This window comes from Brienomyrus brachyistius, chromosome 20 (genome assembly GCF_023856365.1).
Source record: "Brienomyrus brachyistius isolate T26 chromosome 20, BBRACH_0.4, whole genome shotgun sequence".
Lineage (NCBI taxonomy): Eukaryota > Metazoa > Chordata > Actinopteri > Osteoglossiformes > Mormyridae > Brienomyrus > Brienomyrus brachyistius.
Window position 1 is genome coordinate 18,865,869 of NC_064552.1, and position 18,547 is coordinate 18,884,415.

General features: G+C 42.1%; 2 protein-coding genes and 1 long non-coding RNA gene across 12 annotated transcripts in view; 2 read left to right on the plus strand and 1 right to left on the minus strand.

The window, feature by feature from the left end:
- Positions 1 to 18,463, minus strand: part of LOC125715603 (calpain-1 catalytic subunit-like) — a 42,498-nt gene extending 24,035 nt beyond the window's left edge. For all 10 annotated transcript variants that reach the window (XR_007384112.1, XR_007384111.1, XR_007384118.1 and 7 more), the window contains exons 1-7: positions 17,782 to 18,463; positions 15,100 to 15,124; positions 12,343 to 12,589; positions 8,835 to 8,904; positions 1,082 to 1,200; positions 877 to 1,010; positions 93 to 261 (exon numbers count right to left, since the gene is read on the minus strand). Coding sequence is in view for 1 of the 10 variants with exons in the window: in XM_048987362.1 (XP_048843319.1) it covers positions 93 to 261; positions 877 to 1,010; positions 1,082 to 1,200; positions 8,835 to 8,904; positions 12,343 to 12,588 (738 nt within the window). In the remaining 9 variants the exon portion in view is untranslated. The remainder of the gene's footprint in view (positions 1 to 92; positions 262 to 876; positions 1,011 to 1,081; positions 1,201 to 8,834; positions 8,905 to 12,342; positions 12,590 to 15,099; positions 15,125 to 17,781) is intronic.
- The window catches only part of LOC125715606 (uncharacterized), a 150,274-nt gene that overhangs the window by 74,353 nt on the left and 57,374 nt on the right, over positions 1 to 18,547 (plus strand). The gene's annotated exons all lie outside the window — the stretch shown is intronic.
- On the plus strand, positions 1,196 to 7,655 carry LOC125715618 (uncharacterized). The gene is made up of 2 exons (XR_007384130.1): positions 1,196 to 2,585; positions 4,446 to 7,655. It is a non-coding gene; the product is annotated as an uncharacterized LOC125715618 (long non-coding RNA).

Genomic DNA, 18,547 nt, shown 5'->3' on the forward strand with positions numbered 1-18,547 from the left:
AAAGCATGTGTTATGCAGTCCTGCATCATTTGACTTTGTCTCCCTGATTCCCCCAATATCCCCCAGGTTCAGGAAATGGAGAGACGACTCACATCGATGGAGCATCCCAGCAGAGATCCCCTTTCCAAAGCCTTGGCTATGATCCTGTACAGGTCCTTGGGCGCCTTACGAAGCTCATACATCTCGGACACACCCCCCGTGAAATCCTCAAAGCCTTCAGTAGTGCTGCCCCCTGACAGAGCTTCATAGGAGCCATTTAGTCTGAGGACAGTGACCGTAACACCAAAAGCTTAACATACTGACATATTAAGTCATCAGGCTCTTAACTCTTAACCCTCTGCGCTGCTTAAATACTATGAAAATATCAAGACATCTGTAATTAGTGCATGATAATAATAATAATAATAATAATAATAATCTGGGATGCACAAGTATGTAATCACCATTTAAAGTGATACATGCGGCAATTTCATGTCATAACAATGCAAATACATGCTTATTTTATGTGCATTTGCTCTTCCATAAGAAATTACTGTGCAATTTAAGTTTTATACTGCAAATAGAGTAAGAATTAGCTGTATCCCTGATAATAACTGTATAAGTATACAGGGATTCTTGTTTTTCCACATATCCTAATCTCTACACATATGCAGGTTATAACAAAGCCTGGGCTCCAAGCATAAGTTCAGCCATCTATCAGGCACCCTTGGAGCTGTGTTCTGGGTTAAAGGTCTTTATCAAGGACTCAGTAGTGCTAAGGGGACTCAGCCAGCCACAGGATTCAAAACCCACCAAGCCAAACACCAACCAGCATACTGGGAAAAGAAGCAGACTGAAGAAACCACAACAACATTTTAGTGGCACCAAGAACCGTACTTGGCATAGGCCTTCTCCAGCAGTGCGCTCCAGAACTCACAGCCCTCTGCGGAGTGAACAAACATGAGCTCCCCATCCTTGACTGGAAGCCGGTCGTCGATGACCACATCCACCCACTCGCCGAACTGCCAGAACTACAACACAGAAAACAAAGCATTACAAAGTCAGCCCAGGGAGTAAAAAGAGCATAGTCAAGCCTTTGTACCTGGAAGTGGAAGATTCCGGCATAGCCATTGGTGAAAGACTGTCCATGGGGGACCACTCTGTGGAGGAGTTTCTCGTTGAGAGTGAGGGAGGCGATGGCAGCCAGGAGCCAGCAGTCCCCTGGGAGCACCAACAGAGGGGTGGTCAGCAAGTCATCACGCAAAGAGCACATATCACACCAACAGAGGAGCAGTCAGCAAGCCATCACACAAAGAGCACATCTCACAGAGGAGCGGTCAGCAAGCCATCAGACTAAGAGCACGTCTCACAGAGGAGCGGTCAGCAAGCCATCAGACTAAGAGCACGTCTCACAGAGGAGCGGTCAGCAAGTCATCACGCAAAGAGCACATCTCACACCAACAGAGGAGCGGTCAGCAAGCCATCAGACTAAGAGCACGTCTCACACCAACATCAATACTTAATGCTGAACTGCCATAAGGGCCAAAGATCCCCTCACAGGAAGAAACCAAACAATTAAGATGGAGGAAATAAATACACTCAGGACTGTTTATGCATGCAGCATTTTAATAGTGTTACAGAACAAGAGACTCCTGTAGACATAAAATCAAAGAACAGAACTATGTGGCATAACTACACAAAAAAAATATAACGTAAAAAACCTCAATGACTGACAAACTATGAAGAATGAATCCACTGTAAGCAAGGGAAATGGCTTTAGGGACACGGCCCACTATGGCAACATAGAAACCGGATGTGGATTTGAAAGGTCTGTAGACCAGCAAGCCCTTCAAAGGAACATGACAAACACACCAGCTGGGCAGGTTTACCACCGGAGGCACATTAAACATTGATGTGAGCAGAATCTGCAAAGTTACGACAGCTTACTGCTATTATTCTCGAAAGGAACTGTCTCCAGTGCAAAGTAAGGGGGTTGATCAGCCCGTTGATTCTCAATATTAACACTAACCAACAGAATATTTATATAAATTTTCTATGCTTTTGTCAGAAGCAAAACTTAATTAATTACAGTTTTGGTTAAAGCCTTATAAAAATAATTAACAGCAAATAACTAATCTTCAACACACACTTTGTACTCTGTGTTCTCCAGCTAAATTCACTGTGAATGTGAGTGTGTGGGGCTGGGTCAGGTGTGTGAAAAGCTGTTATGCCAAGCTGCTGTTTGTGGAATACATTCTCCATTTGGATTCATCTCCAAACTCTTAGGATTTGGCAGCTCCCTCTGAAACTGCATCCTGGATTTCCTCATCAACACACCACAGCATGTGAGAACAGACAAGAGAAGCTCTTTCACCACAATGCTCAACAGCAGTACTCCTCAGGGCAGGGTGCTGAGCCCTTTGCTGCACTCCTTGTATACCCATGATTCCATGGGCAGACTCAGCTCCAACCGCATTGTGAAGTTTGCTGATGACACCACTACCGGATAAGCAACAACAATACAACGGCCTGCAGGGAGAAGGCGTAGTGACTGAAGGCCAATTCATGCTTCACTTCTCTGCGTGTGACAGTGGTCCACGCACAGGGTGGGTCACTTAAATTTCACCAGACACTGCGTGCGTAGCACAGGTATTTATGTCTGGTGAACATTATGCGTGTCGGTGCATGTCGACTGAGCATGTTCGAGGAAATTGACTAACTGTTTCCAGTAGGTGGCACTACTGACTTTCACAGATCAGAGGTTAACGAGGAAAAAGGAGAAGAATAATTGCTGATGTAATTATGTTGAGTAGCTGTATAAGGAGGGTCGTTGGTACCCAGATATCTAATATTTCATACTGTGCAGACATTACACCGAGGTATACACTATTTTCAAAAGCAATACTATTTTGGTGATAAAATCTGCAAATTTCAAAAGGTCGCTGTATGCCGTATTGCCTTAATACCATCCAAGCCCAGTAACAACTTTAAAACTGTCCAAAACCTGTTTCCCTATACTGCTTGTATTTGTGTTTGTTGCAGTACGCCTGCCCTTTCAAGCTCTGGTGGAATATCACTGGTGTATGCATGCACCGACCACAGTCATCTGTGTTCACAGACACATGTAGTATGTACAGAAGAGCCCACTTGCACTCCTGTGTGTAGATCGTAAGGGTACCAGGAACATTAAACCAGGCTTGACAAAGTGGTCAGGAAAATAACCCCTCCCTGAATGACAGAAAAAACCAAAGATCGAAAACTGGCTAACTGACAGGAAGCAGCGAGCAGTTATTAGAGGCACAATGTCACGGTGGGCCTGCGTTCATAGTGGGGTACCACAGGGTTAAATTTTAGAACCACTATTGTTCCTAATTCTCATTAATAATACTGACAACGACACATATAGTAAACTGGTTAAATTTGGTTAAACAGCAAGGTGGGTGGTGTAGCAGATACTGATCTACCAGCGGAGAGGCTACAATGGGATCTGGATTTAATTAGCGACTGGGCTGATACCTGGCAGACGAAATTTAACATAGATAAATGTAAGGTAATCCATGCAAGGGAGCAGAAATATAACGTACAGATATTTTATGGGTTCCACTGAAATAAAGGTAGCTGATTATGAGAAAGATCTCGGTGTGTATGTTGATGCTTCCATGTCCCACTCTCACCAGTGTGGGGAAGCAATAAAAAAGGCCAATATGATGTTCTGTTACATATCTTGGTGTGTGGAGTTTAAGTCAAGGGAGGTGATGCTATGATTATATAATTCCTTGGTAAGACCCCACCTAGAATATTGTGTGCAGGTTTGGTCACCATACCTTAAGAAGGACATTGCTACTTTGGAAAAGGTGCAACATAGGGCTACGAGAATGATTCCTGGTCTTAGAGGAATGTCTTATGAGGAGAGGTTAGCCGAGCTGAATCTGTTTAGCCTCGAGCAAAGGAGACTAAGGGGGGACATGATCCAGGTATATAAGATTCTAACGGGTTGGGATGCTGTTCAGCCAAATGGCTATTTTGATATTAGTTTAAATACTAGAACTCGTGGCCATAAGTGGAAATTAGTGAGAGAACATTTTAAAACGAATTTCAGGAAGCACTTCTTTACACAGTGTGTAGTTAGAGTATGGAATAGTCTTCCTGCTAGTGTAGCACAAAGTAAAACCTTGGGTTCCTTTAAATCAGAGCTAGATAACTAATAGCTCAGAGTTGTTAAAATGTTAAGTTCTCCCCAAACGAACTTGATGGGCCAAATGGGCTCCTCTCCTTTGTAAATTTCTTATGTTCTGAGCTGGTCACTGAGAGGGTCTGCTACTGAATTCCTTGGAGTCACCCTCCCCGATGACCTCAAATGGACTTAACAAGCAGAAATTGCTGTGAAGAAGGCTCACCAGCACTGTTACTGCCTCAAACATGAGAGTAAGGCCTGGATGTCACCTGGAGCTCTCCCTTTTCTACAGGTGCTCTCAGCAGGACCCGGAGTTCAGGAACAGGAGGACTCAGCCCAGGACTCAGGAACAGTTTCACAACTATAAACCACTGCTCTTACGTTATTTAATAGCCACTGCCACTTTAAACCTCAGAACCTTGTTGTGCTGCTTGAATACAGACACTCCTCGCTTAACGACCAAATTGTGTTCCCATGACTCGGTCATTAAACAAATCGGTCGATAAACAAAGAGCCACCCCTTACCGATATTTCAAGCATACTGTACTGGCAGTTGCTTTGTCAGCCATCTTTCATGTTACTTTTGTAACATTTATAAAATTTTTTGTATATTTTTCAAGGTTTATGTGGTAGTGTATTGTATACTGTAATAAGCAGAACAGAGGAAATCAGCTCTAATATACATTACTTGTTGCCGACATCTTGTGCTATGGGTTACACAACAAAGTAAGGAGCATGTGCTGACAGTGTGGTGCAGCACCCACCACGACACCATCTACCTCATGGATGAGAGCCTGAATGCAGCCATGCAGTGGGCGATACTTAAGCACCACACTAGTCCAAATGTGAGTTTTTGTTCAGGTGGCTGGAATGTCAATCCTGCCACCAACCTCCAAGTTTTTCCCTGTAAGTTGGAGGGCCTCCTTATAGGGCTGGATGTAGATTAACATCGTAGCCAGGACAAAGCAATTGCAGGTTAAGGGCCTTGGTCTAGGGCCCAATGGAGTAGAATCACTCTGGCCATTCATGGGATTTGAATCAGCAACCTTCCTGTTCCTGGAACAGATTCCTAGTCTCAGAGCCACCACTCTGCCTGCAATATGGGGTGCAAAATATGAATTAATATATGAAATATGTAGTCTTCGAGATTGCAAACATTAGTGTAGTGAATACTAACCCACTGTGGGAGCAAGACTGAGACTGAGAAAGGGTGATGCAAGATTAGATGCTTGACATCGAGACACCAGGCTGCTTATTTGGTTGTAAGTCCATGTGGTTGTTACAGAGGTAGGCTGTTAAGTGAGGAGTGTCTGTATTGTATGTTCTTATACAGTTATGTGAAGAGCGTACACCCATTTTCAGTTATATGGTTTTAGGTATCAGGACAAAAATTTTAAAAAGTTAAATGGTCCCTGCCATATTATTTAAATGTAACCTCAGGTGTAAAACTACTGACAACAGATTCCACCATGTTGTAATGTCTTGTATTGTGGTTCATCTGAGGTTGGATTTAATTAAGACCTGCTAAGGACCAGGGGCCGTTTGCACAAAACACCTTAAGTTTTCCCCTTAAGTATGACACTTAAGGTTTGATTTCTCCTTAGCTAAGGGATTTATTTAAGGGTGTTGCACAGAACCCCTTAAAATGTTTCCTTATTTAAGGAAAAACATTAAGGGATTTACAACATTGAAAGAGGTTTTACAGCAGTTAAATTTTCCCATTTCCATGGAGACCATTCATACACTTGCACTCGAGCCTGCTTGTGATACCCGTTATCGCCTCACAAAGTTACTCGCAAAGTAAAAAAATGGAAGAAAAGAAAACAGGAAAGCCAAATTGGTCAGAGGAGGAAAAGATTATACTTTTGGAGAAATACAATAAAAGAAAGAACATACTAAAAAGTAAATTTGATCCGCAAATAACAGGAAACAGACGGAAATTGCAATGAAAATTAATTCAAGAAGTCTGGTGAAAAGGTCTATCCAAGACCTTTGTCCAAAAAATTACAACTTATCTGTTCTGGCCAAAAAAGGGATCACTAATTACAGGAGAGAATGCGACAAAACTGGTAAGATAACTCTTACCAGTTGACGTTAACTTACAACTTCAGATAGGTTAAACGACTTGAGGGAACTTTTAACGTTAGTCTATGTTGCTGACAGTGAAATAGATCTCTGTACATAAGTTGCTCATCTTCTTTCAACAAGTTATTATTAAAGTATTTAAGGTACAGATATAAAGTAAACTGTAAGGGCGGGTAACGTTATAGGCTATGGTTAGTTAGCGAGCTCAGCTGAACGTGAAACAGGCTTAACTTTCTATGACTCTCGCGTTTAGACTGCAGCTTCATGTGCTAGGAGCCCGTGGCATAAACCCGCAGAGCAAACATTAACTGCAACTCAGCTGGGGGAGCACAGCTTCGGATTGTGGGGCAATCTAACTGCACATGGTCGGACAAATCATAAATTGACTGCCGGTCAAATTTATAAAGCAAAATCAATTGTTCATCATTAAGTTTATCTAAGGGGTTCTCCCGGTCGCGGAACACTCTTTTTGGGATGCGTTCATTTTCGTAATTTTCTGTATCATCATAAACTCTGCCATGTTGCAGTTAAGATATGGTTAGAGGTACCTTAATTTTTTTCCCCTTAGTTTTGTTGCTAAGGTTTTTTGTGCAACCGTTAAGGGATTCCTTAAGTATAAGACCAAGATAAGGAGAAAAACTTAAATACTTAAGAGAAAATTTTAAGGAAACGTTAAGGAGGAGACTTAAGGGTGTTTTGTGCAACCAACTATATTTTAAGGAGACCTTAACTCGGACTTTAAGAAAAATCTTAACTTAAGATGTTTTGTGCAACCGGCCCCAGATTTTTTATTATGTCCTGATACATAAAACCTTAAAATTGAAAGAGGGGGTACTTTCTTTTTCACATGACTGTATATTGTTTGTATTGTGTAAGTACATTGTATGTATTACTTGTTCTCGCTATTCTTTTATGTGTTATTTGCAATGTAGTGTCATTCATCGTTATGTCATTCAAGTCTGAAGGGAGGTACGCAAGCTTTTCATTGTACATATAACAATAAAGCTTTTGATTCTTGAGACTCTTAGCAGTGCAATGACAGACAGCAAAAGAACAAATAATAGTTTGTGCAAATAAGCCAAAAGCGCCTAATTAGATGAGTGATCCAAATCTGCAGCATCTCAGGTATCACATATATGATTCTATATGTTATATTTATATATTTTTCAAGTTAGTATGTGGTCAACTTGCAGAATCCTGGCTGCTATAATACCCGTTATGGTACCAGACCATCACTTTCTCACACTCGCAAAGCAAGAACCTAGTTTCCATTCCTTGTCGATTTCACCCACCAGCTGATTATCCGGCATGCCTATCTCAGGCAGTATATTCTAGGAAATTATGCCAGTCCACCGCTATAGCATTGGAAATAAAGTTTGCCTAAGCTTGCATGAAACCATCAGGTATTCATAACAAAGATAAGCCAATGACATTCAAAGACTTTCAGAAGTAGCGTGAAGCATGAAGCATATTTATGTTTAATTATCCTGGAAACTCGAGGGCTGGCCTGGACCCGCCCAGGCTCAGTGCGGTATTACCAGTCTGAAGTGACTCACTGTCATGACGCATCTCCAGGCAAAAACCTGCTGCTTTCTTGGTCAAAGTAACACCCAGAGAAGAGCGCAATGAAGCCCACACTGCATCAGTCCTTCAACAGCCATTTTAATTTGACTTGAAAATGTGGCAGATCCGGTTGCTGTTTTTACAGCACATATCATCACAGTGCCTGCAGAGAGTTGCTCATACTCAGCCACTTTTCCCAAACTTTGCTCTTCTGTAGACCTATTTCAAAAGGGACGGCACCGATTCTTTTTTGGCATCAATCAACACTCAACACCCCATTATGACAAACTGAAAACATGCCTTTAGGAACTTAATTAAATTTTAAAAACTCCCCTTTCTTCCATCTAAAGGTGCTTCTGCAGCGGTTACAGTTATGAGCTCTCTCAGGTGGCTCCTACTAGCTTCGCACTCAGATTTGGGCAGGTACTCACGTTATCCCTAGAAGAGCTCTGATTGCAGACTGCAGCTCACTCACACTCCATATCCCACCTATAGGAGACTGTCTTAAAGTCCAGGTTTCAACTGGGCCACTCCGCAACACTCAAAGCCTTGTCTCCAGCATCGTCTTGACTGTGGACTTTGGACTGTTGTCATACTGAAAGGTGAACCTTCGCCCTAGTCCAAGGTTGTGTGCACCCCCACAAATACGATACCGCCCCCACCACTACGCTACACCTCAGCGATGCTAACAGCCAGGCAATAACTGGCCTCTGGTTGTCAGTCGAGTTCTAGGGGCATCACAAAGATGATCGAGTGTAATATGACGTGTGTGAAATGTCACTATCTGGAATGCCACAGTAAACAGCATGAATACATATATATATGTATAAATGGGAAATTTAATTGTTTTATTTTTAATAAATTAGCAAAAATTCCTAAAAACCTTTTCACTTTGTTATGATGATTGGATGTTTGTTGATGAACAAGAAGAATCAATTCAGTCCATTCTGATAAAAGCGTACAAGATGAAGTTTGAAAAAACTGGGTATTGTATGTTTTCCCAAGCATAGAGAGGAAAGTGGCCTAAACTCACCTAGAGCCCCCTGACAAATATCCGTCCTAGTAGCTCCACCCAAGATGAACTGAGGGTTTTCTGACAGCTCCTGCAGGACAAAAAAATCTGTGATCCGAAGAAATTCCAGGAATATGAAAAACAGCCAAAGATTAATTAAGATATATTGGAGATTAAAACCAAATGAAATTAAATAAAATAAATTTTTGAACAATGTCACTTCATTTTTCAAGTACCTAAAGGATTTTCATAATTTGCTAGTCTAAGAAGAAAAAAACAGCCGCCAGAGTGTTTCATTCAAAATGTGTCCCTCTCGTCTCGGGTTTGTCTGGGGATTGACTCACTCCGCCAGCAGTTAAGTCACGGACCACAGACCACACAGATGATCCAGTCTTAATGGCCTACAGTCCTGCATGGATTTTCCAGGATGCTACATTTTAACACACTGCAGTAAGCAAGCTTTGGATTGCCATAAACCACATGATCCGTTCAATCACCCAACTACTGTTAACAAGAAAGAATATCATGAAACAGTTTCCCTTGGCTTTCATTTCTCTCCGTTTTATTAAATCTATACTCACTGCAGTACCCAGGCAAAGTCTCCATTCTACTCTCCCATCCTAACATCCTATGGTCCTGCTTCCCGTCCCGCCCAGAGCAAATCTTACACGCTGTTACTCACCCGTTCAGATAAAAGGCACTCCTCCTATTCAAAGCATATTTTAAATACATTGCTATGAATACTAATCATACTGTTGATAAATGACTGCCTTTTGTGGCAATCAATAAGGCATAACAGTTAGGAATAACAGGCAACTATAGCATAGCCAGCATTTAACAGGTCACTCCAGACACACACAATGAGCCAGGGATGTGCACACTCTATTAGGCCTGCACATTGAGCAATGTTAATATTACATTATTATGCATATGCAATTGTCACATCCCGAGGACTATGACAGTCAGCTGGGATGAGACCATCAATAGGTTACATGAAAACAGTTTTACTTTGTCATGGCAAACAAAACTTAATTTGTAAGCTCTGCAATTTTAATGATTGTCCCTTTTCAAGATTGCCTAATGTAAGTTAATATATCAGTCTAAAGTTTACTGCCACTGTTTTTGCAAGCACTCTCCGAACCAATCGTAATCATTTTCATCCTTGCAGTTGGACTCATTCATAGACAGTGGCACATTTGTGAGAATTTTAACAAAAATGACTGAGGAGGAAAAAAGCAAACAAGAACTTGTCACAAAAACACATTCAGCTTCCACTGTATGAAAATTAAACCCAATAGTTTATCACTTGTGTTAAACAAAAAGACTTACAAGTTCCATTGAGATCTATTTGTGTTTAAAATTTTTAAGATGCTTAAATTGCATTTATCATTTTTCATTTTAATTTTGTTGTTTTAAATCACCCCTCCTGGAGCCGACACCTTATCGTGGTGGAGGGGTTTGCGTGTTACAATGATCCCAGGAGCTATGTTGTCTGGGGCTTTATGCCCCTGGTAGGGTCACCCAAGGCAAACAGGTCCTGGGTGAGGAACCAGACGAAGTACGGCTCAAAAACCCCTTTATGATGAGAAAAATCTTGGATTCACGGTTTCCCTTGCCCGGACGCGGGTCACCGGGGCCCCCCCCTGGAGCCAGGCCTGGGGGTGGGGCTCGATGGCGAGCGCCTGGCGGCCAGGCCTACACCCATGGGGCCTGGTCGGGCGCAGCCCGAACAAGGCACGTGGGTCCCCCCTCCAATGGGCTCACCACCCATGGGAGGGGCCATAGGGGTCGGGTGCGAGGTGATCTGGGCGGCGGCCAAAGGCGGGGACCTTGGCGCTCCGATCCTCGGCTGCAGAAGCTAGCTCTAGGGACATGGAATGTCACCTCTCTGATGGGGAAAGAGTGGTGGTCCCCCTCTTTAAGAAGGGGGACCGGAGGGTGTGCTCCAACTACAGGGGGATCACACTCCTCAGCCTCCCTGGTAAGGTCTATTGGGGGGTCCGGGAAAGGAGGGTCCGCCGGATTGTCGAACCTCGGATTCAGGAGGAGCAGTGTGGTTTTCGCCCTGGCCGTGGAACAGTGGACCAGCTCTATACTCTCAGCAGGGTTCTGGAGGGTTCATGGGAGTTTGCCCGACCAGTCTACATGTGTTTTGTGGACTTGGAAAAGGCATTCGACCGTGTCCCTCGTGGGGTCCTGTGGGGAGTGCTCCGGGAGTATGGGGTACCGGGCTCCCTTTTAAGGGCGGTTCGGTCCCTGTATGACCGGTGCCAGAGTTTGGTCCGCATGGGCGGCAATAAGTCGGACTCGTTTCCGGTGAGGGTTGGACTCCGTCAGGGCTGCCCTTTGTCACCGATTCTGTTCATAGTTTTTATGGACAGAATTTCTAGGCGCAGCCAGGGCGTTGAGGGCGTCCGGTTCGGTGACCTCAGGATTAGGTCTCTGCTTTTTGCGGATGATGTGGTTCTGTTGGCCTCATCGAGCCGTGACCTTCAGCTCTCACTGGAGCAGTTCGCAGCCGAGTGCGAAGCGGCTGGGATGAGAATCAGCACCTCCAAATCCGAGACCATGGTTCTCAGCCGGAAAAGGGTAGAGTGCTCTCTCCGGGTTGGGGATGGGGTCCTCCCCCAAGTGGAGGAGTTTAAGTATCTCGGGATCTTGTTCACGAGTGGGGGAACGATGGAGCGGGAGATCGACAGGCGGATCGGTGCGGCGTCAGCAGTCATGCGGGCGCTGCATCGGTCTGTCATGGTGAAGAGAGAGCTGAGCCAAAAGGCGAAGCTCTCGATTTACCAGTCGATCTACGTTCCTACCCTCACCTATGGTCATGAGCTTTGGGTAGTGACCGAAAGAACGAGATCGCGGGTACAAGCGGCCGAAATGAGTTTCCTCCGCAGGGTGGCTGGGCTCTCCCTTAGAGATAGGGTGAGGAGCTCAGTCATTCGGGAGGGACTCAGAGTAGAGCCGCTGCTCCTCCGCATCGAGAGGAGCCAGATGAGGTGGCTCGGGCATCTGATCAGGATGCCTCCGGGACGCCTCCCTGGGGAGGTATTCCGGGCATGTCCCACTGGGAGGAGGCCCCGGGGAAGACCCAGGACACGCTGGAGAGACTATGTCTCTCGGCTGGCCTGGGAACGCCTCGGGGTCCCCCCAGAGGAGCTAGACGAAGTGGCCGGGGAGAGGGAAGTCTGGGTCTCCCTGCTGAGGCTGCTGCCCCCGCGACCCGACTCCGGATTAAGCGGGAGATGATGGATGGATGGATGTATGGATGGATGGATGTTTTAAATCATTTGCATCTGTGACGCAAAAAGGAAGCAGTTTTGTCAATTAAACTACAAAAAAAACTAAACTTTCTGAGTTGTTTCTTTCTCATTTGTTTGATTTACCACTATGAGAGTTCACATGAGCAGCTGGGATATATTTAAGACATATATTTGACCTTTTGATCTTTTATTTGGTTTCATATTTGTATTAAGCAGTGAAAAAATGTTGGCCATTTAAGTCAGAGTGTTTGTGAATGACACCTTACCGTGGGCCGTATCCATTTCACGCCCCGCGTCTTGGAAGTGTTGGGGGCCAGTTCCTTGAAGCCCAGGGACAGGGGTTGAGCTGGGAAAGATGGGTCCTCGAAGAGCTGGCCACTCCCTAAACATTCCTGCTTCAGGGATTCGTAGTCCTGGTTGAGAAATTTCACCGCCTGCTCTTGGGTCCCCACGCCTTCTGCCTTCAGTCTGTCCTTTTGTATGCGTGCCGAAATGCCCCCGAACAGGTTCATTCTGGGGTAGGTAAAGGGTAGTGTCAATAACAAGAGCTAAGAAAGTAACCAGAAGGTTAGCATAAGCACTTTCCCAGAATTCTAAGCGGTTGCCAAAAAATCTTAAATGTTTGTTTGCTTAAATAATTTTTTGTTGGTGAATATTTTCTTTTTTATTTCTTGAGTATTCCAGATGCTGAGACATACTTATGTATGTTCAAAATGACTAATTATTTAACTTCAGAAAAATATATATCTTTCATGACTGCAGTACTGGCGGACATTAAAGGGGCATATAAATGGCTGTAAAGGACAGCAGTCTAATTCTGCTCTAACATGCCTCACGGTCCTACTAAACTAGAACAAAGATTTTGTGAGATATACAGTACTGTGTGAAAGTCTTATGCAGTCAAAGAAAGAGATGTTGAAATGATCTTTGTGTTGTGTAAAAATATATCTGTGAAAGTGTTTAGACTCGGTTACTTTAAAACCTCCTCTAAAATCACGTCAGTATTTGCAAACGAAGGTCCAATATTCCCCAGTATTTTTCTGATTCAACCACTAACCTGCTTTGGCTAATTAATACCTCTCAGAGTTAACTAATTAAGTTGGCTAATTAGTTAATTAATTGAGCTGTTGGTGAAATTCAACAACTATGCTGTCAGAAAAAAAGCACCAATTTGTACCTTTGAGGGTACAATTACTTGTCATTGGATCCATACACTCAAGGGTCTGCCAATTGTACCCTAGTTGTAGGTAAATGTAGACTTGCCTCAAAAGCATTCTGTAATATGAATGCTACTCATCATTATGGGTGTTTATAAGGTACCAAAACCGACTCTGAGAAACACTTTTATAGCATTTTAGGTACATTAATGTGGTTTGTGTCTTGGCCTGTACCATTTTTTCTGACAAGGTACATGAAAGAGCTGAGGAGTCCCTGAAGAGAGGTTTGAGGACCAAAGTGGGGTTCTGTCCAAACAAGCTGTCCTGCAAGATCTCAGAAACTTTTAGGAGAACGGAAAAAATACTTGTTTAGTTTTTATCGTGTTATAGATAATTATGTTCTATGTGAAACTGCGTTTTCTTTTCTGAGCAAATATACACAGATAAACAGCCTAAATATTTTCCTTTGACTGCCGAAGACTTTTCACAGTACTGTATGTTGAAATTTCTTGTTTATTCCAAGAAGCCCAGTATTGCAAATCGAATGATGCAAGATATGGTGGAGTTCAACAAACCTACTGTAAAATAGCTGTAGGTCTATTTCTTAAAAAAAATTCTTTAAACTATTATAATATACTCAAAATGTTACACTGCATAAGAAACTACTCACTTGTTATAGCATAATGGGGCAAAACTGTTTCAATGTTTTAAAATGTTCCAAAAAATTCCTTTTAAAGACAGATGCTGAGGGGGTCAATGCCCCCAGGGGGTGATCTAGCTGTCCAACCAAGTGCTGACAATATTACCTTAATAGGAATAATTCTTATGGCACCTGCTTTTTTCAAATAGATTTTGCTGAGGTAAATTTAATAATTTATTGAGATTCTTAAGTTTATAAATTATGATGATGATCCTTACGTTTGCTACCAAACAAATGGTTTTTAAATACCAATAAGCCAAGGTGATAATTTCCACTAGGCTTGGGTGGTATCTATTTTTTATACCGTCAAACCTTCTAGACACTTAAGGATGGTATATGGTACATGATAGTATTTTAAATAAATAAATTATGTCATGTATGCTTCTGTAGACTCTGGAATCAGAGAAACCTAAACGGACTCATCAGTGAGGAAGCTGAGCGCTAGGGAAACAAAGAGATGACTCCTGGTTGTAGACATAAAAAGATCACCTTTTGTTTATCAACACCACTGTCACCACAAGGTTGTACGTCTGCAGCGCATGCGGCAAGTTTACAGCACATTCATGACGCATTTAGTTTCTGGTGCATTAACCTACGCATGCGTGTAATTCTTTGACATGTTTTATTTATTTTTTTTTACTTAAGTCAGGCTCCAATCACCACTAACGTAGTGCAATACAATACATCGTCTCAATACATCGTCTCAATACCAGTTTCATAGAAAGAGGATTGTCTGTATTTTTAACGTTATTAAAAATAATACCTTTTGGATTTATAAATACCAGAGTGCACCATAATACCATTATACTGCCCAGGCCTACTGCCACAGTAGTGTTGCCCAAAATACTCGCAAAATAAACTTCCGTATATTATATATATTAATATTAAGTTTCGAGACTGATCTATGAAAATATGTAAGGCATACAAGTAAAAATCTGCGATACAAGCAGCTACAGTAATAATGATGATGATGAGGTTGATCATAATAATAAAGGGAAAAAAAATCTGAAAAAAAATATCACATTAAATGCATGATGGATAAAAGCCCATATTAATTAATATATTTCAGATTCTGGAACACATAAAGGAAATTTCAAATGCGGTCTCAGAAACTCTCCTAGCCTAAAATAGGTGATCAAAAATACAGAAATATAAATCAGTTTTACCTGCAGGTCTCCCGTCTGCAAAACACTGTAAATAAAAAAATAACTCCAGTTATAATCTGCAGCACAATCAAACACGTTGCTGTAAACAAAAACTATGACCTCGAGCCACGTGTCCTGCAGACATGCCATTTTAAGCACAACCAGAGTCACATTTTTCAAGGGTCTCAGAACAGTCGGGAGGACCCATGGATGCTCAAAACGGACTTTAATGCTGGCAGAATGAGACGGGAACTTGTTGCAGGTTACTGGTGATGAATAAGGATCGTATTTTCTGAGTAAAGACAAGGTGAAGCAGTCTGTAGTGCCAGTAAGGCTAACATCTGCCCAAAGCCTTAACTTCAGCTGGAGTTTGATGAGGTTAGTTGGAAAATTAGGGGAGTAAAAGAGCTAGTTAACATTATATAGTATATACATTGTTTTATATCTAATTTTATTCCAGAAAAGTCCATAAAAATTATCTAAATGTTGTTTTTATTTGTCTATACACCTTCCAGTCAGAGGTGCGCAGCAGGCACATGGACAGCCTGGCAGTGTCTGGGGGCCCCCAGCACTTTATGGGACCCTCAAATGCATAAAAGTATAGAACTAAATAATGTAAAAGGGCAGAGTGGCCTAAGGTGACATTTTTATCTGTGCCCAGAATTTCTATCTGTGCTGGGCGAGGAACGTCCCAGAAGAGACAACAGTCAGTCAGAGAAGACACAACTGGTCATACAAAACAGGACAATTAAAGTCACAGTTCTCCAGATAATGACGGGGAGCAAACCAGAGGAACCTTACGCGACACGAGGAGAACAATGTATCTCCACACACACAGAGCGGGGGCAGGATTTGAAGCCACAACCCCTATGCTGGTGCCGTTTATTAATTTGTACTTGTTAAACATTATCATTCAAACTTAAAAATGCAGTGGCTCATTAGATAGCAGTGAGAGAAGCATCACTGGGCTCTGTTCTCAAATCCTGTCTCCACTTTCTGTCTACATATCTGCTTTCATCCCAAGAGTTCGGTTCTTCTCCCGGCATTCTGGGCATGGAGCGCCCCTCCCTGTGCCCTTGGTCTTCTAAGGTAGGATGCAGACTTACTGTGACCCTCTACTGGGTGAGAGGTTATGGGCAGTAGACAAATAATCCATATTTATCCAGATGGGGGTAAAAAAAACATAAAACCACAGTTTCAATGTTAAAAGACCATATTTGCTTATACTGGACAACTAAGAAAGGCATTTTAAAGCTGAAATGTTTCAAATCTGAACTCCATCAAGCCTTAAAATCAATCCATCCATCTTCCAAATTCTTATTCATCTCAGAGTCACCAATGACCTGGAATCTATCCCAGTAAGCAGAGAAATATGGACTGGGGTAATGGGGCAGACCCAGGATGGGATGCCAACCCATTGCAGGGTGCGCACGCACACGCACATACACACACACACACACACACACACACACACACATACGTCACCCATGAATGAAGCGGCCCTTTCAATGTTTTGTAAAATGTCTTCTGTGTAATCAGTACAATTAAAAGTATAGGTGAGTGGCTGTGAGCGCTGTCTGTCTTTAATACCAAGTGCTGTGTGCCCAGGATGTAACTGCTGGGATTTACTGGCAGTCCAGGAGGCTGGATGAAGCTCCAAAACACATGGAATCCACTGCCCTCTCCATGTGGGTGGAGTCTCTCTGTGTGGGTGGAGTCTTTCCACATTCTTGGCTGCACTAACACAAGCATTCATGCACGTTACATTTTTTCCCAATGATGAACAAACACTTTCCTTCTCTTCTGAATAAATATTTCATTCTGCTGGTGTATTGGGCTAGATTGCTGTTAGAGAAAACTCAAATGTTATTTGTTGTGAACATACATCTAATTTATTGTTTTGCATGTGTTCTTAGATACAGGGATGCAATTTATTTTAAATTGCAAGATTGCAAGAAAAATATCAGTCTAGAGAATATTATAACATAATTTAATTTATGTTATAAATAAATCCTCTTATCTTCACTTATTATTACATAGCTGAGATGTTACATGCTTTCAAACTATATTGATTTAATTGATTATAATGCTAAAACTGAGAAAAAAGTTACAAATAGATTTTATTAATTATTAAAGAATAATAATTCATAGAATTTTTTAGCTACAGTTAACCTTTAACTGCATCATGATTTGATGCTATTATTAAACATTACATATCAGAATGTGGCAGATATCTATATCTTGTCGCTTAAAAATGGTATTAATTGAAAAGAACATTTACAGTTTTTCTACCGCCAGTATCGGTGAATGAAATCATCCCCAAAGAGATGTTAGTAAACAGGAACTGCAGTTTCCACCTCTGGATCAAAACTGTCATCAATAAAAGTCGTATATTCAAAATAATAATGCAGATATAGATGCCAGAACGAGACAGAATAGAAACTATACGCAAAGCTACAAAGGAGTCAATGCCAGCTTTAACGTTTTGTATAGCTACAAGAAACAAGCAAAAAAAATGATATTTGAAAAGTAAATAAGCCTAGGTGCTGCCGTCACCAGTACGATTCATAAGCAGCAAATGTAACACTAAAATTCAGCGCTATTTATTGACTTGTAATACATGTGAGCATATATATATGACGTGTTTCTGAGGCAAACGGAAGAAAGTGCGTGAAATCAGAAAATGTATAGGATTAAACTCACCGCGTCACGGTCAGTTTTCCTCGGTGGCACCTTTTACGGTACGTTCGAATTCAATAGCAGTGTTCTGGGATGTATGCACTGAAGATGCCCCGTAATGATTATTATTGAATGCAGATCTCCCAGCAGTCCGCGGTCAGGCCCCGTCAGGCCCAGCCCAGATGAGAAGGGAGGGGCGCTGGCTACGCATCTGCGGCCACTGCGAGCGCTGGACCCGGCATAACACTATTAACGAACCGAACGTACTCTTTCGTACCATTCGTACTCTTTTTTTAAAATAGTATGAAATGTCCGCGATTTCGCTTTGTTTCGTTTTGATCCTGTATTTACTTTCCTCAATCGGAATACTTTCTATGTGCATATATGTGCATTCGCTTTGACGCACCTCTTTTCATCCCGTCCCCAGTCCTCTGTGTTGGAAACTCTATCATACTACCACTCTGTTTATGCGATTCATCATATTTTAAAAAGCAAGGTGAAATTTAGTTAAGGCAGAGCGTTAATTCTGATTTCCCAGACTCATGTGGCACTTTCTGCATAAGAAACAAATCGTAACTATTTCGGACCATTTTCCGAACTTAAGAGGAAAGGGATCGCATTGAACGCACGTTGGTATAAAAACAGAGACCTGATGGTGTCGCTGTTGAACAATTACATTGGTTCAATTCAATAAGGTAGTACGTACTGTATATTTATTGTTTTTGTTATAAAAGTAAAACTTTTTAGCACATCGTCATGTTTAGCATTTTGCACAGTTAATTTAATTTGA